Source organism: Rutidosis leptorrhynchoides, chromosome 3 (genome assembly GCF_046630445.1).
Source record: "Rutidosis leptorrhynchoides isolate AG116_Rl617_1_P2 chromosome 3, CSIRO_AGI_Rlap_v1, whole genome shotgun sequence".
Classification (NCBI taxonomy): domain Eukaryota; kingdom Viridiplantae; phylum Streptophyta; class Magnoliopsida; order Asterales; family Asteraceae; genus Rutidosis; species Rutidosis leptorrhynchoides.
The window spans coordinates 683,392,424-683,418,588 of record NC_092335.1 but is presented as its reverse complement, the minus strand read 5'-3'; the positions used below and the strand labels follow the sequence as shown (position 1 = coordinate 683,418,588).

General features: G+C 34.2%; 1 protein-coding gene across 1 annotated transcript; it reads left to right on the top strand.

Moving 5' to 3' along the window:
• The first annotated feature begins 24,309 nt into the window (after positions 1–24,309).
• Positions 24,310–25,092, top strand: LOC139902687 (uncharacterized). The gene has a single exon (XM_071885292.1). It carries the CDS (start codon positions 24,310–24,312, stop codon positions 25,090–25,092), a length of 783 nt encoding a protein of 260 aa, XP_071741393.1.
• Positions 25,093–26,165: the final 1,073 nt, after the last annotated feature.

The window sequence follows — 26,165 nt, the reverse complement described above, 5'->3', positions numbered from 1 at the left end:
TTTCATTTGCTCCCTTTTTAATTGCTTTTGCAATCTATATTTTTGGGCTGAGAATACATGCACTTTATTTTAAACGCAATGGATACAAGTACATACTAAATTCTACACTGAGTTTGAACCGAAAATCCCTTAGCTTTGGTAACTAGTAACTGCCAGTTATAAGAACTGGTGGGCGCGAGTAGTTGTATATGGATCCATAGGGCTTGACATCCCCGTCTGTTCCAGGTATAGAAACCCTAGCCTGAACTATAAAACAGACGTATGCTATTTGAGTTAGTACAGGTTGGTTTACGTGTATTGTACATGTTGGTTGCATGTATGTTAAAATAGGGGTACTTATTATATAAACGTTAAAGTTTAGTTACCAGGGTGCTCAATTTTGTAGAATATTTTGATAAACGTTTCTGGATGAAACAACTAAAATCTTGTGATCCACTTTTATATACAGATTATGTGAAACATACAAACTATGAACTCACCAACCTTTGTGTTGACACTTGTTAGCATGTTTATTCTCAGGTTTCCTAGAAGCCTCCCGCTGTTTGCTTATATGATAGACAAGCTATGTGCATGGAGTCTTACATGGCATATTTTTCAAGAAAACGTTGCATTCACCAATTCATCATCATGTACCTTATTTTGACTGCATTGTCAACAGAAGTACTATTGTAAACTATTATATACGGTGATTGTCTATATGTAGAAACCATCAGATGTCGAAAACCTTTGATTTAAATATTCATTTATGGTGTGCCTTTTCAAAAGAATGCAATGTTTACAAAACGTATCATATAGAGGTCAAATACCTCGCAATGAAATCAATGAATGATGTGCTCGTCCATATGGATTTGGAGCGATTGTCACAAAGTTTGATTGGTAGTTTTTACAAAATCATTGCTAAGATTCCTGCTAATCGCCTTCGGAAGGTCTTACCTACACTAGTTGGTACGAAACAAAGTGCGTTTATTAAAGGGCGGTACATTCTAGATGGCGCTTTAATTGCGAATGAGACTATTGGCTTTTTAAAAGCAAAAGGGAAAAAGGAATTGTTTTTAAGGTAGACTTCGAAGAGGCCTTTGATAGCCTTAACTGGAACTTTCTCTTCGAGGTAATGAAAGGTATGGGGTTTGGATCTAAGTGGATAAAATGGATAGATTCATGCCTTAGATCGGCTTCGGTGTCTCTCTTAGTAAACGACTCTCCTACAAAAGAATTCGTACTTGAGTGTGGAGTTCGACAAGGAGACCCGTTGTCCCCGTTTTTATTTCTTTTGGCGATCGAAGGTCTCAACATACTTACTAAAGCCGCCATTGACAAGGACTTGTTCAAAGGTATTAATGTGGGTGAAGATGAGGTGTTAGTATCACATTTGCAATACGCGAACAATATCATCTTTTTCGGGGATTGGAGTAGAACTAATACACTTAACCTTAGAAAATTATTGAAATGTTTTGAACTCTCTCAGGTTTGAAATTAAACTTCCATAAAAGTTGTCTTTACGGTATAGGTGTTGAATACTCGAAAGTAAACCGTATTGCGAGATATTTGGGTTGTCAAGTAGGTAAACTACTTTTTTTATACCTTGGACTCCCCGTTGGTGCTAGAATGAATAAATGTAGTGATTGGAACCGGGTGATTGATAAAATTAAGTTGAGGCTCTCGATTTGGAAAAGGCGTTCGTTATCTTTCAGGGGAAGATTGGTCCTAATTAAGTCGGTTCTTAATAGTCTTCAATTGTACTATTTCTCGATCTTTCGTGCTCCGCCGAGTGTTATTAAAATTCTTGAGAAGTGAGGAGAGTGTTTTTTTGGGGCAGGTCGGGTACAAATCATTACATTTCATGGGTCAAATGGGAATGTGTCTTAAATGATTTCCAAAATTGGGGGGGGGGGGGGGGGGGGGGGTTAAACATCGGGTCCTTAAAAAGTAAAAACCTTGCTTTGTTATGCAAATGGTGGTGGAGGTTTAAAACCGAAACCAACGCTTTTTGGGTCAAAATTGTTCGAAGTATTTATGGTAATTGTGGTGGCTTAATGAGGGAGGATGATTTTAATCACTCCCCCATCGAGCGTATGGCAAAATATCATTCGTGCAGGAACCTTAATCGATGAAGAACAAGTGCCTTTCAAGTACTCATTCACCAAGTCATTAGGCAATGGAGGTTATACTTGTAGTGACCCGAACTTTTCCATGTTTATATATATATATTAAATGAAATTGTTATTTACATGATTAAGTGTTTCCAACATGTTAAGCAATCAAACTTGTTAAGACTTGATTAATTGAAATATGTTTCATATAGACAATTGACCACCCAAGTTGACCGGTGATTCACGAACGTTAAAACTTGTAAAAACTATATGATGACATATATATGGATATATATATATAGTTAACATGATACTATGATAAGTAAACATATCATTAAGTATATTAACAATGAACTACATATGTAAAAATAAGACTACTAACTTAATGATTTTTAAACGAGACATATATGTAACGATTATCGTTGTAAAGACATTTAATGTATATATATCATATTAAGAGATATTCATACATGATAATATCATGATAATATAATAATTTAAAATCTCATTTGATATTATAAATATTGGGTTAACAACATTTAACAAGATCGTTAACCTAAAGGTTTCAAAACAACACTTACATGTAACGACTAACGATGACTTAACGACTCAGTTAAAATGTATATACATGTAGTGTTTTAATATGTATTTATACACTTTTAAAAGACTTCAATACACTTATCAAAATACTTCTACTTAACAAAAATTCTTACAATTACATCCTCGTTCAGTTTCATCAACAATTCTACCCGTATGCACCCGTATTCGTACTCGTACAATACACAGCTTTTAGATGTATGTACTATTGGTATATACACTCCAATGATCAGCTCTTAGCAGCTCATATGAGTCACCTAACACATGTGGGAACCATCATTTGGCAACTAGCATGAAATATCTCATAAAATTACAAAAATATGAGTAATCATTCATGACTTATTTACATAAAAACAAAATTACATATCCTTTATATCTAATCCATACACCAACGACCAAAAACACCTACAAACACTTTCATTCTTCAATTTTCTTCATCTAATTGATCTCTCTCAAGTTCTATCTTCAAGTTCTAAGTGTTCTTCATAAATTCTACAAGTTCTAGTTACATAAAATCAAGAATACTTTCAAGTTTGCTAGCTCACTTCCAATCTTGTAAGGTGATCATCAAACCTCAAGAAATCTTTGTTTCTTACAGTAGGTTATCATTCTAATACAAGGTAATAATCATATTCAAATTTTGGTTCAATTTCTATAACTATAACAATCTTATTTCAAGTGATGATCTTACTTGAACTTGTTTTCGTGTCATGATTCTGCTTCAAGAACTTCGAGCCATCCAAGGATCCGTTGAAGCTAGATCCATTTTTCTCTTTTCCAGTAGGTTTATCCAAGGAACTTAAGGTAGTAATGATGTTCATAACATCATTCGATTCATACATATAAAGCTATCTTATTCGAAGGTTTAAACTTGTAATCACTAGAACATAGTTTAGTTAATTCTAAACTTGTTCGCAAACAAAAGTTAATCCTTCTAACTTGACTTTTAAAATCAACTAAACACATGTTCTATATCTATATGATATGCTAACTTAATGATTTAAAACCTGGAAACACGAAAAACACCGTAAAACCGGATTTACGCCGTCGTAGTAACACCGCGGGCTGTTTTGGGTTAGTTAATTAAAAACTATGATAAACTTTGATTTAAAAGTTGTTATTCTGAGAAAATGATTTTTATTATGAACATGAAACTATATCCAAAAATTATGGTTAAACTCAAAGTGGAAGTATGTTTTCTAAAATGGTCATCTAGACGTCGTTCTTTCGACTAAAATGACTACCTTTACAAAAACGACTTGTAACTTATTTTTCCGACTATAAACCTATACTTTTTCTGTTTATATTCATAAAATAGAGTTCAATATAAAAACATAGCAATTTGATTCACTCAAAACGGATTTAAAGTGAAGAAGTTATGGGTAAAACAAGATTGGATAATTTTTCTCATTTTAGCTACGTGAAAATTGGTAACAAATCTATTCCAACCATAACTTAATCAACTTGTATTGTATATTATGTAATCTTGAGATACCATAGACACGTATACAATGTTTCGACCTATCATGTCGACACATCTATATATATTTCGGAACAACCATAGACACTCTATATGTGAATGTTGGAGTTAGCTATACAGGGTTGAGGTTGATTCCAAAATATATATAGTTTGAGTTGTGATCAATACTGAGATACGTATACACTGGGTCGTGGATTGATTCAAGATAATATTTATCGATTTATTTCTGTACATCTAACTGTGGACAACTAGTTGTAGGTTACTAACGAGGACAGCTGACTTAATAAACTTAAAACATCAAAATATATTAAAAGTGTTGTAAATATATTTTGAACATACTTTGATATATATGTATATATTGTTATAGGTTCGTGAATCAACAGTGGCCAAGTCTTACTTCCCGACGAAGTAAAAATCTGTGAAAGTGAGTTATAGTCCCACTTTTAAAATCTAATATTTTTGGGATGAGAATACATGCAGGTTTTATAAATGATTTATAAAATAGACACGAGTACGTGAAACTACATTCTATGGTTGAATTATCGAAATCGAATATGCCCCTTTTTATTAAGTCTGGTAATCTAAGAATTAGGGAACAGACACCCTAATTGACGCGAATCCTAAAGATAGATCTATTGGGCCTAACAAACCCCATCTAAAGTACCGGATGCTTTAGTACTTCGAAATTTATATCATATCCGAAGGGTGTCCCGGAATGATGGGGATATTCTTATATATGCATCTTGTTAATGTCGGTTACTAGGTGTTCACCATATGAATGATTTTTATCTCTATGTATGGGATGTGTATTGAAATATGAAATCTTGTGGTCTATTATTATGATTTGATATATATAGGTTAAACTTATAACTCACCAACATTTTTGTTGACGTTTTAAGCATGTTTATTCTCAGGTGAATACTAAGAGCTTCCGCTGTCGCATACTTAAATAAGGACGAGATTTAGAGTCCATGCTTGTATGATATTGTGTAAAAACTGCATTCAAGAAACTTATTTTGTTGTAACATATTTGTATTGTAAACCATTATGTAATGGTCGTGTGTAAACAGGATATTTTAGATTATCATTATTTGATAATCTACGTAAAGCTTTTTTGTGACGATCGCTCCAAATCCATATGGACAATACGTCATTCATTGATTTCATTGCGAGGTATTTGACCTCTATATGATACGTTTTGTAAACATTGCATTCTTTTGAAAAGGCACACCATAAATGAATATTTAAATCAAAGGTTTTCAACATCTGATGATTTCTACATATAGACAATCACTGTAAATAATAGTTTACAATAGTACTTCCGTTGACAGTACAGTCAAAATAAGATACATGGTGATGATTTGGTGAATGCAACGTTTCCTTGAAAAATATGCCATGTATGACTCCATGCACATAGCTTGTCTAACATATAAGCAAACAGCGGAAGACTTCTAGGAAACCTGAGAATAAACATGCTTCAAGTGTCAACACAAAGGTTGGTGAGTTCATAGTTTTAATATTACACATAATCCGTATATCAATGTGGATTACAAAAGTTTAGTTGTTTTATTCAAAACGTTTATCAATAGGTTTTACATAAAAGGGGGATCACAAGATTTCAGTTGTTTCATCAGAAACGTTTATCAATCGGTTCTACAAAGTTGAGCACCCTGGTAACTAAACTTTAATGCTTATATAATTTGTACCCTTTGTATAATCATCTTAATAATACACGCAAACCAACGTGTACGCTTCTCAAATAGCATACGTCCGTTAAAAGGCTAGCGCTCTAGCTCGGACGGGGATATCAAGCCCTATGGATCCATATACTACTACTCGCGCCCACCAGTTCTTATAACTGGCAGTTACTAGTTACCAAAGCTAAGGGATTTTCGGTTCAAACTCAGTGTAGAATTTAGTATGTACTTGTATCCATTGTGTTTAAAATAAAGTGCATGTATTCTCTGCCCAAAAATATATATTGCAAAAGCAATTAAAAAGGGATCAATGAAACTTACGCATATAAATCTGGTATTTTCAGTATTTATAAACAGTCGCATGTATTCTCAGCCCAAAAATATATTGAGTAAAAGGGATCATATGAAACTCACACAAAATCAGTTTTAGTATTTGTATCCATTTAGTAAAACAGTTTATAAAACTGCGCATGTATTCTCAGTCCCAAAAATATATATAAAAAGGGAGTAATGAAACTCACTGTTTAATATTGATATACAATATTGCAGGAAAGCACGTAGACGCATCGGAGATGATAAACACGAGGTTTGATTCACAAAAAATACCCCCGAACATTACCCATAACCTCCTTGGCAATAACCCATAATTTCCTTAGCTCTAGCTTGCTCGAAAACTCGTTTTGAAAAATTACTTGGACAGCACTCCGTCGTAATATTTTATGTACATTATTATTTTTGTATCGCAAAAATAATAACACTAATAATAAAAATAATAAGATTATTAATAATCTTATTATTAATAATAATAATAATAATAATAATAATAATAATAAAATAAATAAATACGGAGTAAAAATAATATATATGTGTGTGTGATTTATCTGGCCAAAACTCGAGAATTTATAGCACTTGGCCTGAAATCCGGAGTCATGCGACTCGCATGGAAATGGCCTTCTGGCCATGCGACTCGCATGAGGACCAGGGACAGCTCACATTGTTTTGGCTCCTAGCTTGTCGACATAATATAAAATAAATATATAATATATATAATTTAAATAATTAATTATATATTATATTAAATTCACATGCATAGTTGACTTGTAACTTTTGTTCCGATAAGTCGTACGTTGTTACTTGACTTATGTCCCGGTTCCGGTTTCTCGAATGTCCTTTCGTACGCTGAGAAAACTTGCATTTTACATTTCGTGACTCGTACCTTTGTTAAAATATAGCCTTAAATTATTCCTAAACTATACCACTCAAAGTATATCTTAAACTTTCGAGTATTTTGGTCATTTACTTCTATAAATCATCGTCTCACTATTTGTTAAAATACATTTTTAAAATAGTGTTTTACTGTAGCAAAGTTACTGTAGCATTTCACTGTAGCAAAGTCAATTTTTACTGTAGCATTTCACTGTAGCAAAGTCAATTTTACTGTAGCAAATAGTGATTTTCGAAAACACTGTAGCATTTTGGGTACTGTAGCAATTTGAAAATACTTTATCAAATTAGTGTTTTACTGGTTCATCTTAAACGTTTTAGTTAACTTATCTAAATATCAATCAAATCAATAATCGAATGTTACTATCGTTTACTAAATAACTTGAAATCATATATATTTAATTATATATATAAACCAATAAGTTTAATGTACGGTATTATGCAATTAAAACTTTGTTACGTTTTCAAGTTATAGTATATATATGTATCTATTTACATATAATTGTTCGCGAATCGTCGGAAACAACCGAAGGGTATTTAAATATATAAAAGTAATTCAAAAATTTTGAGATTCAGTTTTACAGACTTTGCTTATCGTGTCGGAAATGTTAATCATACAAAGATTAAGTTTAAATTTAGTCGAAATTTCTGGGTCATCACAGTACCTACCCGTTAAAGAAATTTCGTCCCGAAATTTGAGTGAGGTCGTCATGGCTAACAATAAAAATGTTTTCATGACGAATATGAGTTGATAAATAGAATTTTATTACCGTTGAGTAATATGGATAAAACAATCCAATTACTCAGAGCTTATAAGAGAAGTTATCGTAATAGAGTGAAATGGAGAATAGAGATGCGTCTTATCTCTTGATGTAGTAACGATTGATTTCCGGAATTTAAGGAATAGAAAATCTTCATTATCTAAATAAGATTTGATTCTTCGGGAATTTAGGAAATTAAGATTTCCTTTTATTAAATGCGTAATCTACCTCGATTGCTATGTCTGATATTTCGCTATAAATTGACCTCTTCCGTTGCATTATTTTCATCACTCTTACATCTTCTTTCTCATTTCCTATTTTCAAAAGATTGTGAAAAATGCTTCATCCAGTTCTGATTCTTGATATACTCCTAACTTTCATATCTGTCATTCTTCTTTTTCATCTACCACCAGAGGAAGTTATTTTCTTCTACTATTACCTTGGGGTTATATTGTTTTTCATTCTCCCGTGTCTTTATATTGCTATACGCATTGATATACACGGTTTGTAATTTCGGGGTTGTTATCGGACTTTATGTTCTCCGTTATATTTCGAAGCTTCATGCCTTCGTTTTCTCTTCCCGACCTTAAGTCAAGCGAGTAATGGTCCAGAATTCGTAGGTATGAATTTTAGAATAAACATAATTAATGTTCTAAGAAAGAAAAGGTAATGGCACAATCTGACTTGTCAAATTACCAGAATATCCGGAAAAGACCGAATCATCAAGAAATATATTTTCTTGATATATTTAGAGATTATATAGAATGAAAGAGTTATGTAACATGGTTTATGATGAGGGTGTGATCTGTGAACCTTTGTCACGTTCCATTAGAAACTCAACATGACTTACTGTAATATAATCACGTTGATCAAGTGTCATTATATTATACTAACTCATGCTTCAGCTCCCAACACCACTTCCAAAATATTCACATTTTAAACTTGAAAGTTTCAGAATTTAGAAACTAAAATAGTTTCTTTTATGATGTAACACAGATATCGTAAGGAGAAAATTGATTTTCGATACGAATGATTATGAAATTATCTCCAGAAATTTGGAGGATATTTATAATGAAAGATACGATGATATCTTAGAATTTCTAATATCAGCGGATGATAAAGAATATTGTCCGCAAGGGTTTAGATTCGGAAGCAAGGTATTCGTTAATGGCTTCAGCAGATACTGAATCATTTGGATTCTTTGAAGGCAGATTTCGTCCTTATGATTTATCCACAGCCTCTTTCATACTTTGCTCAATCCGTTTTTCAGTTCCAAACTTTCTCTTTTTCTGAACTTTTCCAGCACACTATCCTTTATCATCAAACTTTTTACTGTTAAGGTCGTTTACAATTTTTGCTGCTTCATCAGCGTTTTTCAAGATTTCGAGAACTAGTTCGTAGTTTAAGGTGTTTTTCAGAAACTTCTCATTCGAAATCTATAAGTCTAGAAGATCGATGTTATCTATATATAACTGTTGGCGTAGAATTGCTGCGAAATTCGAAATACAAATTGCTAATTCCAGGTAGTTGGAACGGCAACTATTGTTACAAGATGTGGATGAGTACATGATAGGGTTTCAATGAATAATTATAGTGATTTTTCGAAGAAACTTAAGTCACAGATTAATGAAGTTGCTGGTAAATTTACTGCTAATGTGGTGGAACATGAAAGGTTCCCCAGTAACAAGAACATATATGTCAAGGTTACAATAAAGTTAATCTGAAAATTCAAAGTTGACTGGTTGGAAGTGTGATGAAAATTGATATCTTGAAAAGAATTGCAAGATTATTTTCGGTATTAACAACATTAAAGGATCTTGCACAGTTTTGAAGTCAAAGTATAGCTTTAAAAGATGTAGAGATCTAAAAATGATGTCACCGGTTCAGAGTTATGACTTGGATTCTGATCCGTCAATATCAGAATATGTAATTGAATTTGTATGAAAATGATTGTATATCGTTGTGAGTATTGTTAATAATTTTTGAATCAAAGTTGAAGAATGTACAGTGTAACATATTAATTGCAAACTTAAATATTTCCCGGGTATTACCTACCCGTTAAAAAAATTCACAATTAATACTTTGTACAAAGAATTTTCGTTACAGTCTTTATGAAAATATCTGTATGTATATTTTCTTCAGATGTAATACAGATTTAATGAGTTAATATCATATTAAGCTCATTTGATTTTTGGCTTGAATTAGAAATGAATAATCTCCAAAACATTAGAGATTACCTAATCTTCGCGGAGTATTTCACTAATGAAATCAATACTTCATTATTTATTCTTATTGATATTCCTCGGTGAAGGATGTTGATGCTCGTGGAATTTTTGTGAACCTTACAAGGCACAGATGATGTTTTCTGGAAAGTTTCGAGTACATCGAAAATGAAAATGTAAAATCAATTATGTAATTGAATAATACACTTGGTTTATTAGGAAATGGAATTTATTGAGTTGAAACAGAGATTGTAGTTAACAATTGTTAAGTCATTAACGAAGGATGTATAGCATATTAGTAACATGAACTAACCGAGTAGTACCTACCAGTTATGATTCACATGTAATAGCTTAGTACGAAAAGATTTATTTTGTTTTCAAATTTCACATATATATATATATATATTTATATATATAAAATATACATATAATTTCTTCAGGGAAAATGAGTTAATACTTCATAACTCGTTGATACAATATACGCGTTGTTGATTTGTGATGATGTTGGTGATTATGAAATTGGCAGAACTTGTAGTGCTACAGGTTTTGCCGGTGTTGGTGATACTGACGATACTGTTGATGCTGCTGGTAAAACAAGTCTAGCTTGTAAATCGTGCACCATTCCGGTCAGGGTTTCTACTCTTCCTTCTATCATTTCGGTCCACTCATCTGATTTACGGTTACGGTTGGAATAGATTATCTCTAAGACTTTAGAGATTACATAATCGCCGCAAAATATTTCTCCAATGAAGTTATGAATTAATACTTCATCGGTTATTGTTGTTGGTACTCCTTGGTATCTATGGTGCGTATGGCATTGATGTTCGAGGTACATGTTGTGATATTGAGGCTTGCGGTGCGGATGTTGTTGGTGGTGGTAATGGTACTGTTGGTGTTGTTGTCGGTGGTACTGTTGATGCCGGTGATTCTGCTGGTGCTTGTAACCTTTGCACCATATCCTCCAAAGCCACTACCCGGGCGCGAAGCTCGTTGACTTCTTCTACTACACCGGGATGATTGGTGGTTCGGACGAGCGGATGAATAAGATCCAGGATTTGAGAGAGTATATGATCATGACGAGATATTCTAGAGATGAGAGAGAAAATGGTGTTACGAACAGGTTCGCCGGTAAGTGCTTCAGGTTCTTCGCCAAGAGGGCAATGTGGTGGTTGGAAGGGATCGCCTTCTTCTTGTCTCCAATAATTAAGTAGGCTACGAACCCATCCCCAATTCATCCAGAATAGATGATGGCTAATTGGTTGATCCATTCCGGTTACACTGTCTTCAGAATTCAGGTGAATATCCATATCGGAATAGCTGTCAGAGTTTAAGGAATTTGAACTAGATACGGGATCCATCTTGTATAATTAGGGAGATGATTTTTGATATGAATTAGATTATAGAATTTAGTTTGGTATTCTTCAATACATAATTTACATATGTATATATAATACCAAATTCCATAAATCACGGAGAAATTTTCGAAAGATGTCAGGAAAAGTTTACAGTAACAGATACGCTAAGATATGAATTTTTGTCTATACACTATTTATGCAATAAATGCAGGAAAACGTGTCTAGACTTAAGAATGATAAACATGTAATTTCCGACAAGAAATGATAAGCAAAACGTTTAACATGCAGACACAGTCGAAGTCCAGACTTACTAATGCATACTAACAACTATCAGTTAGACACACTCATGCAAGACCTGGTTCGCTAGGACCAACGCTCTGATACCAACTGTGACGATCGCTCCAAATCCATATGGACAATACGTCATTCATTGATTTCATTGCGAGGTATTTGACCTCTATATGATACGTTTTGTAAACATTGCATTCTTTTGAAAAGGCACACCATAAATGAATATTTAAATCAAAGGTTTTCAACATCTGATGATTTCTACATATAGACAATCACTGTAAATAATAGTTTACAATAGTACTTCCGTTGACAGTACAGTCAAAATAAGATACATGGTGATGATTTGGTGAATGCAACGTTTCCTTGAAAAATATGCCATGTATGACTCCATGCACATAGCTTGTCTAACATATAAGCAAACAGCGGAAGACTTCTAGGAAACCTGAGAATAAACATGCTTCAAGTGTCAACACAAAGGTTGGTGAGTTCATAGTTTTAATATTACACATAATCCGTATATCAATGTGGATTACAAAAGTTTAGTTGTTTTATTCAAAACGTTTATCAATAGGTTTTACATAAAAGGGGGATCACAAGATTTCAGTTGTTTCATCCGAAACGTTTATCAATCGGTTCTACAAAGTTGAGCACCCTGGTAACTAAACTTTAATGCTTATATAATTTGTACCCTTTGTATAATCATCTTAATAATACACGCAAACCAACGTGTACGCTTCTCAAATAGCATACGTCCGTTAAAAGGCTAGCGCTCTAGCTCGGACGGGGATATCAAGCCCTATGGATCCATATACTACTACTCGCGCCCACCAGTTCTTATAACTGGCAGTTACTAGTTACCAAAGCTAAGGGATTTTCGGTTCAAACTCAGTGTAGAATTTAGTATGTACTTGTATCCATTGTGTTTAAAATAAAGTGCATATATTCTCTGCCCAAAAATATATATTGCAAAAGCAATTAAAAAGGGATCAATGAAACTTACGCATATAAATCTGGTATTTTCAGTATTTATAAACAGTCGCATGTATTCTCAGCCCAAAAATATATTGAGTAAAAGGGATCATATGAAACTCACACAAAATCAGTTTTAGTATTTGTATCCATTTAGTAAAACAGTTTATAAAACTGCGCATGTATTCTCAGTCCCAAAAATATATATAAAAAGGGAGTAATGAAACTCACTGTTTAATATTGATATACAATATTGCAGGAAAGCACGTAGACGCATCGGAGATGATAAACACGAGGTTTGATTCACAAAAAATACCCCCGAACATTACCCATAACCTCCTTGGCAATAACCCATAATTTCCTTAGCTCTAGCTTGCTCGAAAACTCGTTTTGAAAAATTACTTGGACAGCACTCCGTCGTAATATTTTATGTACATTATTATTTTTGTATCGCAAAAATAATAACACTAATAATAAAAATAATAAGATTATTAATAATCTTATTATTAATAATAATAATAATAATAATAATAATAATAATAAAATAAATAAATACGGAGTAAAAATAATATATATGTGTGTGTGATTTATCTGGCCAAAACTCGAGAATTTATAGCACTTGGCCTGAAATCCGGAGTCATGCGACTCGCATGGAAATGGCCTTCTGGCCATGCGACTCGCATGAGGACCAGGGACAGCTCACATTGTTTTGGCTCCTAGCTTGTCGACATAATATAAAATAAATATATAATATATATAATTTAAATAATTAATTATATATTATATTAAATTCACATGCATAGTTGACTTGTAACTTTTGTTCCGATAAGTCGTACGTTGTTACTTGACTTATGTCCCGGTTCCGGTTTCTCGAATGTCCTTTCGTACGCTGAGAAAACTTGCATTTTACATTTCGTGACTCGTACCTTTGTTAAAATATAGCCTTAAATTATTCCTAAACTATACCACTCAAAGTATATCTTAAACTTTCGAGTATTTTGGTCATTTACTTCTATAAATCATCGTCTCACTATTTGTTAAAATACATTTTTAAAATAGTGTTTTACTGTAGCAAAGTCAATTTTTACTGTAGCATTTCACTGTAGCAAAGTCAATTTTACTGTAGCAAATAGTGATTTTCGAAAACACTGTAGCATTTTGGGTACTGTAGCAATTTGAAAATACTTTATCAAATTAGTGTTTTACTGGTTCATCTTAAACGTTTTAGTTAACTTATCTAAATATCAATCAAATCAATAATCGAATGTTACTATCGTTTACTAAATAACTTGAAATCATATATATTTAATTATATATATAAACCAATAAGTTTAATGTACGGTATTATGCAATTAAAACTTTGTTACGTTTTCAAGTTATAGTATATATATGTATCTATTTACATATAATTGTTTGCGAATCGTCGGAAACAACCGAAGGGTATTTAAATATATAAAAGTAATTCAAAAATTTTGAGATTCAGTTTTACAGACTTTGCTTATCGTGTCGGAAATGTTAATCATACAAAGATTAAGTTTAAATTTAGTCGAAATTTCTGGGTCATCACATTTTTAAACCTTTATTGATGAAATAAAGGTTATGGTTTGTTTTAAAATGAATGCAGTCTTTGAAAAACGTCTCATATAGAGGTCAAAACCTCGCAACGAAATCAATTAATATGGAACGTTTTTAATCAATAAGAACGGGACATTTCAGTTGGTATCCGAGCGTTGGTCTTAGAGAACCAGAATTTTGCATTAGTGTGTCTTATCGAGTTTGTTAGGATGCATTAGTGAGTCTGGACTTCGACCGTGTTTACTTGAAAAATGAATGCTTAACAAATTTTGTTGGAAACTATATATTTTTATAATGTGAATATTATGTGATATATTAATCTCTTAACGCGTTTAATATTATGTGATAGATGTCTACCTCTAGAACAAGTCCCATTGACTCACCTAATAATAATGAAGAGTCAAATGTAAATTGGAATGATTCGTGGACTGATTCACAAGTTCCCGAAGAGGAACCGGAAGAAGAGTCGGAACCGGAAGAAGAATCAGAACCGGAAGAAGAATCGGAACCGGATGAAGAAATAGAACCGGTAGGGGAAATAATAAAACGGTTAAGTAAAAGAAAATCCTTAACCAACCGACCAAGGTTAATTATGGTCAATGGTGTTTCCGCCAAGGAAGCAAAATATTGGGAGGATTACCAATTCTCCGATGAATCGGATTCCGAAGAGAATTTCGATGATGTTATAGAAATTACCCCAACTGAATTTAAAAAGGCAAAAGAAAATAATAAGGGAAAGGGCATAAAAATAGAGAAATCTAATTCCAACCCCGATGAACTTTATATGTATCGTCAACCCCCGAAGTCCTTAAGTTGTAACAATGACCCGGGAACCTCTAAACCACCAGGTTTTTCTAAACCAATGTGGAAAATGACGGCTCATATTAGGGGAACATCATATATCCCTAGAAATTTGGTAAAACGAACCAAAACCGAAGAAGAAGAAACAAGCGAGTCGGAATAAGATAGTTGTATACGTGTGGTGTAATATATGTAATATAGTGTGCTTATGCTTTATGATATATGTAAAAATTGCTTGTATTAATAAGTATTTTTTTTATGATTCTAACTCTTGTCTATTTTACAGTATAAAAACACAAAATGGATAGACAACCCAATATTTTAAGAGACCTACCCGGAGACATGATTGATAAAATCCTGTCTAGAGTCGGTCAGAATTCTTCGGCACAACTATTTAAGGCGAGATCAGTTTGTAAGACATTCGAAGAACGTTCCAAGAATGCCTTGGTTTATAAAAGGCTTTCGTTCGAAAGATGGGGGATATCACATTGGGAAATCCATAAGTTACGATGTGTTTACTTTGATGCATATATTGCGGGGAACCCAAATGCTATTTTACGCAATGGGTTAAGAAATTATTTTGACTCAATATATCCGAATATTGGACTTCGTGATTTAGAAAAAGCGGCTAACATGCAACATAAAGAAGCATGTTATGCTTACGGATTAGTAATGTTCGCTTCTCACCAAAGTGAGAACAAGAACATCGGGCTACAACTATTAAACAAAACGTTCCCACAAGTGACGGAGTCGGTAATTGGGGTAAGAAATGAGGTTTTTAGATTGTTACGGGACTGTTGGACATTACGTAACCCTCGTCCCTTTGACGACGTTACAACACGTTGTCTTATCAACGGCCATAACGGTTATGTTCCATAAGACCAAGGATGGGAAGTAATCCTAGTAAAACCAGAATGCATGATTGTTTCTGGACGTATGAATTACATGTATTTATTGCCTTTGCTGAACGACTTGTGTACTAGCTAGAATTATCTTCACAACCATCTTGTATCAAATTTATTGTGTGCTATATTTCATGCTATATGTAAAATAAGCGGTATTGTAAGTTTGTAAAATATTGTGTAAAAGTTTGAACGCGAAATATTATTATAATCAGTTTTTCATATAGAATTGTAGTAGTTGAATTGTATATTAGCTACTAAGTATGAACTTAACGGGTAGGTACTACCCGAATTTAAACTTATAAAACGCTAATATGAAGAAAAAACTTTTATAAATGAGTTCATATTATGCTACGAAATACTATTAACTACTCTTAATATTCTGTATGATTAACTTGTTCCATTTGACTATTTTGAAGGAAATGGCACCGACTACTCGACACACCGTGAATATGAATGAAGAGGAATTCTGTACTTTTCTAGCTTCAAACATAGCCGCAGTACAGGCTGCGCTACATACCAACAATAACCTTGGATCTAGCAGTACAGGAAATCGTGTAGGATGCACCTACAAAGAATTCACTGCCTGCAAACCTTTGGAATTTGATGGAACCGAAGGACCGATCGGATTGAAACGGTGGACCGAGAAGGTCGAATCGGTGTTTGCCATAAGTAAGTGTGCTGAAGAGGACAAAGTGAAGTACGCTACGCATACCTTCACAGGTTCTGCGTTAACATGGTGGAATACCTATCTAGAGCAAGTGGGACAAGACGATGCGTACGCACTACCATGGTCAGCATTCAAGCACTTGATGAACGAGAAGTACCGTCCCAGAACCGAGGTCAATAAGCGCAAGACAGAACTTAGAGGGTTACGAACCCAAGGATTTGATATTACCACGTACGAAAGACGATTCACAGAATTGTGCCTATTGTGTCCGGGAGCATTCGAAGATGAGGAAGAGAAGATCGACGCGTTTGTGAAAGGATTACCGGAAAGAATCCAAGAAGATATAAGTTCACACGAGCCCGCCTCCATACAACAGGCATGTAGAATGGCTCACAAACTAGTGAACCAGATTGAAGAAAGAATTAAAGAACAGACTGCTGAAGAGGTCAATGTGAAGCAAGTCAAAAGAAAGTGGGAGGAAAACGGTGATAAGAATCACCAATACAACAACAACAGCAATTACAACAATAATCGCAACAATTATCCCAACAATCGCAACATCAATCGCAACTACAACAAACGGCCCAACAACAACAACAACAACAACAACAACAACAATCATCCCAACAACAATAATAATCGCAACAACAACAACAATCAGAAGCAGCTATGCCAAAGGTGTGAAAAGTATCACTTGGGGTTCTGCACCAAATTTTGCAACAAGTGTAAAAGAAATGGTCATAGCGCGGCAAAGTGTGAGGTCTACGGACCAGGGGTTAATAGAACGAAAGGAACAAATGGTGTCGGAACGAGTAATGGCGGAGCAAGTAGTGTCGGAGCAAGTTATGCCCAGGTAGTTTGTTATAAATATGGAAAACCGGGCCACATTATTAGAAATTGCCCGAACCAGGAGAACACGAATGGACAAGGCCGCGGAAGAGTTTTCAATATTAATGCGGCAGAGGCACAGGAAGACCCGGAGCTTGTTACGGGTACGTTTCTTATTGACAATAAATCTGCTTACGTTTTATTTGATTCGGGTGCGGATAGAAGCTATATGAGTAGAGATTTTTGTGCTAAATTAAGTTGTCCATTGACGCCTTTGGATAGTAAATTTTTACTCGAATTAGCAAATGGTAAATTAATTTCAGCAGATAATATATGTCGAAATCGAGAAATTAAACTGGTTAGCAAAACATTTAAGATTGATTTGATACCAGTAGAGTTAGGGAGTTTTGATGTGATAATCGGTATGGACTGGTTAAAAGAAGTGAAAGCAGAGATCGTTTGTTACAAAAATGCAATTCGCATTATACGAGAAAAAGGAAAACCCTTAATGGTGTACGGAGAAAAGGGCAACACGAAACTACATCTTATTAGTAATTTGAAGGCACAAAAACTAATAAGAAAAGGTTGCTATGCTGTTCTAGCACACGTCGAGAAAGTACAAACTGAAGAGAAGAGCATCAATGATGTTCCCATTGCAAAAGAATTTCCCGATATATTTCCGAAAGAATTACCGGGATTACCCCCACATCGATCAGTTGAATTTCAAATAGATTTTGTACCAGGAGCTGCACCAATAGCTCGTGCTCCTTATAGACTCGCACCCAGCGAGATGAAAGAACTGCAAAGCCAATTACAAGAACTTTTAGAGCGTGGTTTCATTCGACCAAGCACATCACCGTGGGGAGCTCCTGTTTTGTTTGTCAAGAAGAAAGATGGTACATTCAGGTTGTGTATCGACTACCGAGAGTTGAACAAACTTACCATCAAGAACCGCTACCCACTACCGAGAATCGACGACTTATTTGATCAACTACAAGGCTCGTCTATTTATTCAAAGATTGACTTACGTTTCGGGTATCATCAAATGCAGGTGAAAGAAGATGATATTCCAAAGACTGCTTTCAGAACACGTTACGGTCATTACGAGTTTATGGTCATGCCGTTTGGTTTAACTAATGCACCAGCTGTGTTCATGGACCTTATGAACCGAGTGTGTGGACCATACCTTGACAAGTTTGTCATTGTTTTCATTGATGACATACTTATTTACTCAAAGAATGACCAAGAACACGGTGAACATTTGAGAAAGGTGTTAGAAGTATTGAGGAAGGAAGAATTGTACGCTAAGTTTTCAAAGTGTGCATTTTGGTTGGAAGAAGTTCAATTCCTTGGTCACATAGTGAACAAAGAAGGTATTAAGGTGGATCCGGCAAAGATAGAAACTGTTGAAAAGTGGGAAACCCCAAAAACTCCGAAACACATACGCCAGTTTTTAGGACTAGCTGGTTACTACAGAAGGTTCATCCAAGACTTTTCCAGAATAGCAAAACCCTTGACTGCATTAACGCATAAAGGGAAGAAATTTGAATGGAAGGATGAACAAGAGAAAGCGTTTCAGTTATTGAAGAAAAAGCTAACTACGGCACCTATATTGTCATTGCCTGAAGGGAATGATGATTTTGTGATTTATTGTGACGCATCAAAGCAAGGTCTCGGTTGTGTATTAATGCAACGAACGAAGGTGATTGCTTATGCGTCTAGACAATTGAAGATTCACGAGCAAAATTATACGACGCATGATTTGGAATTAGGCACGGTTGTTTTTGCATTAAAGACTTGGAGGCACTACTTATATGGGGTCAAAAGTATTATATATACCGACCACAAAAGTCTTCAACACATATTTAATCAGAAACAACTGAATATGAGGCAGCGTAGGTGGATTGAATTGTTGAATGATTACGACTTTGAGATTCGTTACCACCCGGGGAAGGCAAATGTGGTAGCCGACGCCTTGAGCAGAAAGGACAGAGAACCCATTCGAGTAAAATCTATGAATATAATGATTCACACTAACCTTACTACTCAAATAAAGGAGGCGCAACAAGGAGTTTTAAAAGAGGGAAATTTAAAGGATGAAATACCCAAAGGATCAGAGAAGCATCTTAATATTTGGGAAGACGGAACCCGGTATAGGGCTGAAAGAATTTGGGTACCAAAATTTGGAGATATGAGAGAAATGGTACTTAGAGAAGCTCATAAAACCAGATACTCAATACATCCTGGAACGGGGAAGATGTACAAGGATCTCAAGAAACATTTTTGGTGGCCGGGTATGAAAGCCGATGTTGCTAAATATGTAGGAGAATGTTTGACGTGTTCTAAGGTCAAAGCTGAGCATCAGAAACCATCAGGTCTACTTCAACAACCCGAAATCCCAGAATGGAAATGGGAAAACATTACCATGGATTTCATCACTAAATTGCCAAGGACTGCAAGTGGTTTTGATACTATTTGGGTAATAGTTGATCGTCTCACCAAATCAGCACACTTCCTGCCAATAAGAAAAGATGACAAGATGGAGAAGTTAGCACGACTTTATTTGAAGGAAGTCGTCTCCAGACATGGAATACCAATCTCTATTATCTCTGATAGGGATGGCAGATTTATTTCAAGATTCTGGCAGACATTACAGCAAGCATTAGGAACTCGTCTAGACATGAGTACTGCTTATCATCCACAAACTGATGGGCAGAGCGAAAGGACAATACAAACGCTTGAAGACATGCTACGAGCATGTGTTATTGATTTCGGAAACAGTTGGGATCTACATCTACCGTTAGCAGAATTTTCCTACAACAACAGCTACCATTCAAGCATTGAGATGGCGCCGTTTGAAGCACTTTATGGTAGAAAGTGCAGGTCTCCAATTTTTTGGAGTGAAGTGGGGGATAGACAGATTACGGGTCCGGAGATTATACAAGAAACTACCGAGAAGATCATCCAAATTCAACAACGGTTGAAAACCGCCCAAAGTCGACAAAAGAGCTACGCTGACATTAAAAGAAAAGATATAGAATTTGAAATTTGAGAGATGGTCATGCTTAAAGTTGCACCTTGGAAAGGCGTTGTTCGATTTGGTAAACGAGGGAAATTAAATCCAAGGTATATTGGACCATTCAAGATTATTGATCGTGTCGGACCAGTAGCTTACCGACTTGAGTTACCTCAACAACTCGCGGCTGTACATAACACTTTCCACGTCTCGAATTTGAAGAAATGTTTTGCTAAAGAAGATCTCACTATTTCGTTAGATGAAATCCAAATCAACGAAAAACTCCAATTCATCGAAGAACCCGTCGAAATAATGGATCGTGAGGTTAAAAGACTTAAGCAAAACAAGATACCAATTGTTAAGGTTCGATGGAATGCTCGTAGAGGACCCGAGTTCACCTGGGAGCGTGAAGATCAGATGAAGAAGAAATACCCGCATTTATTTCCAGAAGATACGTCAACACCTCCAACTGCTTAAAATTTCGGGACGAAATTTATTTAACGGGTAGGTACTGTAGTGACCCGAACTTTTCCATGTTTATATATATATTAAATGAAATTGTTATTTACATGATTAAGTGTTTCCAACATGTTAAGCAATCAAACTTGTTAAGACTTGATTAATTGAAATATGTTTCATATAGACAATTGACCACCCAAGTTGACCGGTGATTCACGAACGTTAAAACTTGTAAAAACTATATGATGACATATATATGGATATATATATAGTTAACATGATACTATGATAAGTAAACATATCATTAAGTATATTAACAATGAACTACATATGTAAAAATAAGACTACTAACTTAATGATTTTTAAACGAGACATATATGTAACGATTATCGTTGTAAAGACATTTAATGTATATATATCATATTAAGAGATATTCATACATGATAATATCATGATAATATAATAATTTAAAATCTCATTTGATATTATAAACATTGGGTTAACAACATTTAACAAGATCGTTAACCTAAAGGTTTCAAAACAACACTTACATGTAACGACTAACGATGACTTAACGACTCAGTTAAAATGTATATACATGTAGTGTTTTAATATGTATTTATACACTTTTAAAAGACTTCAATACACTTATCAAAATACTTCTACTTAACAAAAATGCTTACAATTACATCCTCGTTCAGTTTCATCAACAATTCTACCCGTATGCACCCGTATTCGTACTCGTACAATACACAGCTTTTAGATGTATGTACTATTGGTATATACACTCCAATGATCAGCTCTTAGCAGCCCATGTGAGTCACCTAACACATGTGGGAACCATCATTTGGCAACTAGCATGAAATATCTCATAAAATTACAAAAATATGAGTAATCATTCATGACTTATTTACATAAAAACAAAATTACATATCCTTTATATCTAATCCATACACCAACGACCAAAAACACCTACAAACACTTTCATTCTTCAATTTTCTTCATCTAATTGATCTCTCTCAAGTTCTATCTTCAAGTTCTAAGTGTTCTTCATAAATTCTACAAGTTCTAGTTACATAAAATCAAGAATACTTTCAAGTTTGCTAGCTCACTTCCAATCTTGTAAGGTGATCATCCAACCTCAAGAAATCTTTGTTTCTTACAGTAGGTTATCATTCTAATACAAGGTAATAATCATATTCAAACTTTGGTTCAATTTCTATAACTATAACAATCTTATTTCAAGTGATGATCTTACTTGAACTTGTTTTCGTGTCATGATTCTGCTTCAAGAACTTCGAGCCATCCAAGGATCCGTTGAAGCTAGATCCATTTTTCTCTTTTCCAGTAGGTTTATCCAAGGAACTTAAGGTAGTAATGATGTTCATAACATCATTCGATTCATACATATAAAGCTATCTTATTTGAAGGTTTAAACTTATAATCACTAGAACATAGTTTAGTTAATTCTAAACTTGTTCGCAAACAAAAGTTAATCCTTCTAACTTGACTTTTAAAATCAACTAAACACATGTTCTATATCTATATGATATGCTAACTTAATGATTTAAAACCTGGAAACACGAAAAACACCGTAAAACCGGATTTACGCCGTCGTAGTAACACCGCGGGCTGTTTTGGGTTAGTTAATTAAAAACTATGATAAACTTTGATTTAAAAGTTGTTATTCTGAGAAAATGATTTTTATTATGAACATGAAACTATATCCAAAAATTATGGTTAAACTCAAAGTGGAAGTATGTTTTCTAAAATGGTCATCTAGACGTCGTTCTTTCGACTGAAATGACTACCATTACAAAAACGACTTGTAACTTATTTTTCCGACTATAAACCTATACTTTTTCTGTTTAGATTCATAAAATAGAGTTCAATATAAAACCATAGCAATTTGATTCACTCAAAACGGATTTAAAATGAAGAAGTTATGGGTAAAACAAGATTGGATAATTTTTCTCATTTTAGCTACGTGAAAATTGGTAACAAATCTATTCCAACCATAACTTAATCAACTTGTATTGTATATTATGTAATCTTGAGATACCATAGACACGTATACAATGTTTCGACCTATCATGTCGACACATCTATATATATTTCGGAACAACCATAGACACTCTATATGTGAATGTTGGAGTTAGCTATACAGGGTTGAGGTTGATTCCAAAATATATATAGTTTGAGTTGTGATCAATACTGAGATACGTATACACTGGGTCGTGGATTGATTCAAGATAATATTTATCGATTTATTTCTGTACATCTAACTGTGGACAACTAGTTGTAGGTTACTAACGAGGACAGCTGACTTAATAAACTTAAAACATCAAAATATATTAAAAGTGTTGTAAATATATTTTGAACATACTTTGATATATATGTATATATTGTTATAGGTTCGTGAATCAACAGTGGCCAAGTCTTACTTCCCGACGAAGTAAAAATCTGTGAAAGTGAGTTATAGTCCCACTTTTAAAATCTAATATTTTTGGGATGAGAATACATGCAGGTTTTATAAATGATTTACAAAATAGACACAAGTACGTGAAACTACATTCTATGGTTGAATTATCGAAATCGAATATGCCCCTTTTTATTAAGTCTGGTAATCTAAGAATTAGGGAACAGACACCCTAATTGACGCGAATCCTAAAGATAGATCTATTGGGCCTAACAAACCCCATCCAAAGTACCGGATGCTTTAGTACTTCGAAATTTATATCATATCCGAAGGGTGTCCCGGAATGATGGGGATATTCTTATATATGCATCTTGTTAATGTCGGTTACCAGGTGTTCACCATATGAATGATTTTTATCTCTATGTATGGGATGTGCATTGAAATATGAAATCTTGTGGTCTATTATTATGATTTGATATATATAGGTTAAACCTATAACTCACCAACATTTTTGTTGACGTTTTAAGCATGTTTATTCTCAGGTGAATACTAAGAGCTTCCGCTGTCGCATACTTAAATAAGGACGAGATTTGGAGTCCATGCTTGTATGATATTGTGTAAAAACTGCATTCAATAAACTTATTTTGTTGTAACATATTTGTATTGTAAACCATTATGTAATGGTCGTGTGTAAACAGGATATTTTAGATTATCATTATTTGATAATCTACGTAAAGCTTTTTAAACCTTTATTGATGAAATAAAGGTTATGGTTTGTTTTAAAATGAATGCAGTCTTTGAAAAACGTCTCATATAGAGGTCAAAACCTCGCAACGAAATCAATTAATATGGAACGTTTTTAATCAATAAGAACGGGACATTTCAATACTTCCTTTTGGCATGAGCATTGGACTGGTTCTTCCAAATTATGCAACTTGTTTCCAAGGTTGTATATGCTGGAAAATCAGCCTAATGCTCCCGTTAAACAGCGGGTTTCAATGTCAACAGCAAGTAACAAAATACATTTTCATTGGAATTGGATGCGTACTCCTTCAAGAAGAACAGCAGACGAGCTGACGTCACTGGTGCAGCTGCTGTCCTCAGACTCAAAACTGGTCGATCAGGAAGATACGTGGAGCTGGAATATGGCGCAGAATGGTCGGTTCACGGTTAACATGTTGTCCAAAATAATCGACCTGCAATTGCTCAGCCCATTTGCTTCGCAGCAGCTTACGTTTTTCAACAGGTTAGCGCCGAAGAAAGTCGTTGTTTTTATTTGGCGGGTGCAAAAGAATAGAATTCCGGTTAAAGTTGAGCTCGACAAAAGGGGAATTGACTTGCATAGTGTACTATTCCCGAAGTGTGATGACGACTTAGAATCTATGTTACATGCTTTGGTTTTGTGCAAGGATGTATTTGATATTTGGATACGGGTTTTCAAATGGTGCGGGTTAGGGGCTCCTACTTCCCTTGACCTCAATAATCTTGTGTCGGATAATGATGTCTCTTCCTTCTCGAGTGATGGTCGGGTTATTTGGCAAGCTTTGAAATGGATTTCGTTGTATCTCATTTGGAAAAATCGTAACTTATTGGTGTTTCAAGGAAAAGCTTGGAATGCACCTATGGTTCTAAGTGAGATTCAAGCAAAAGCATTTGAGTGGATTTCGACTCGACATACAAAGAAAAAGTTCGAGTGGCTCTCGTGGTTCACAAATCCAAGTATATATCTCAAGTAGTTGGCTAAAATGTTTTCGTGTATTGCGAGTTATGTCATGTTTCTGCTCGAGTTGTATTGCTCTAATTTTGATAGTTTGTAGATTGGGGTGTTGGCTTGCTCCTAGGTTGCTTCCTTTGTAACCGGGTTCATGTCACACTTTCCTTAGTTTCGTTGCTTTGGCTTGGCTCATTTCATTGTAAGGGCCAAGCAGTGTTGTTCTCTCGAGTTTTAATATAGTCTTGCTTTTAAAAAAAAAAGTTAAAGTTTGATGCGAGAGTGTAAGATAGGGAGTTGTTAGTTAAAGGAAAGTTAAATGAAATTATACTCATGTGACGCTGATGTGAAGGAGAGAAGTTTAGTTAGTGAGAGTTAAGTTAAAGAATGGCATTAGCGAATAGATAATGTCACGAGATGTTCAAATCTGTTTTTCATTTCATGGTGAAAAACAATATAAAAAAAAATGGTCTCGAAGATTAACGAGGCACGATAACAAGTTATTAGAAATCGAAAATCGTGCCTAAAAACAATAAAAACTCGAATATATATAAACAATATAAACTAAGGGAGATGATTCTCACACACACTTTTTTGATCCTCACACACTAATTGAGTATTATTAGAAGAGTAAAAGGTTAAAATAGGTGTGTAAGGATCAAAAAAGTGTGTGTGAGAATCATCCCCTAAACTAAACAAACATCAAACCACCATTAGAATGAGTAAACATTTAATTATTATTAATATTTTGAAATATTTGAACTTTACTCTTCTAAGGACCGACATTAGTTACGTATACTTGTATATTAAGTTCACATCTTTGTACTTTATATATATTATATCAACTCAATATATCACATGGACACATGGTGATTGAGATCATTCATGGTGATTGAGATCATCCGGTAATGAATAGGATTAGAATTTAAGATTGACTTATAATAAAAAAATGGTGATAAATTTTAATGACTCATAATACATAAATTATAAATTTCAAATATATATAGGTCCTATATAAATATATAGTGGTATAGTGGTACTTGTAAATTTATTTACATAATTAGTACCAGCCACCTACATAATATCGTTATTTAGATA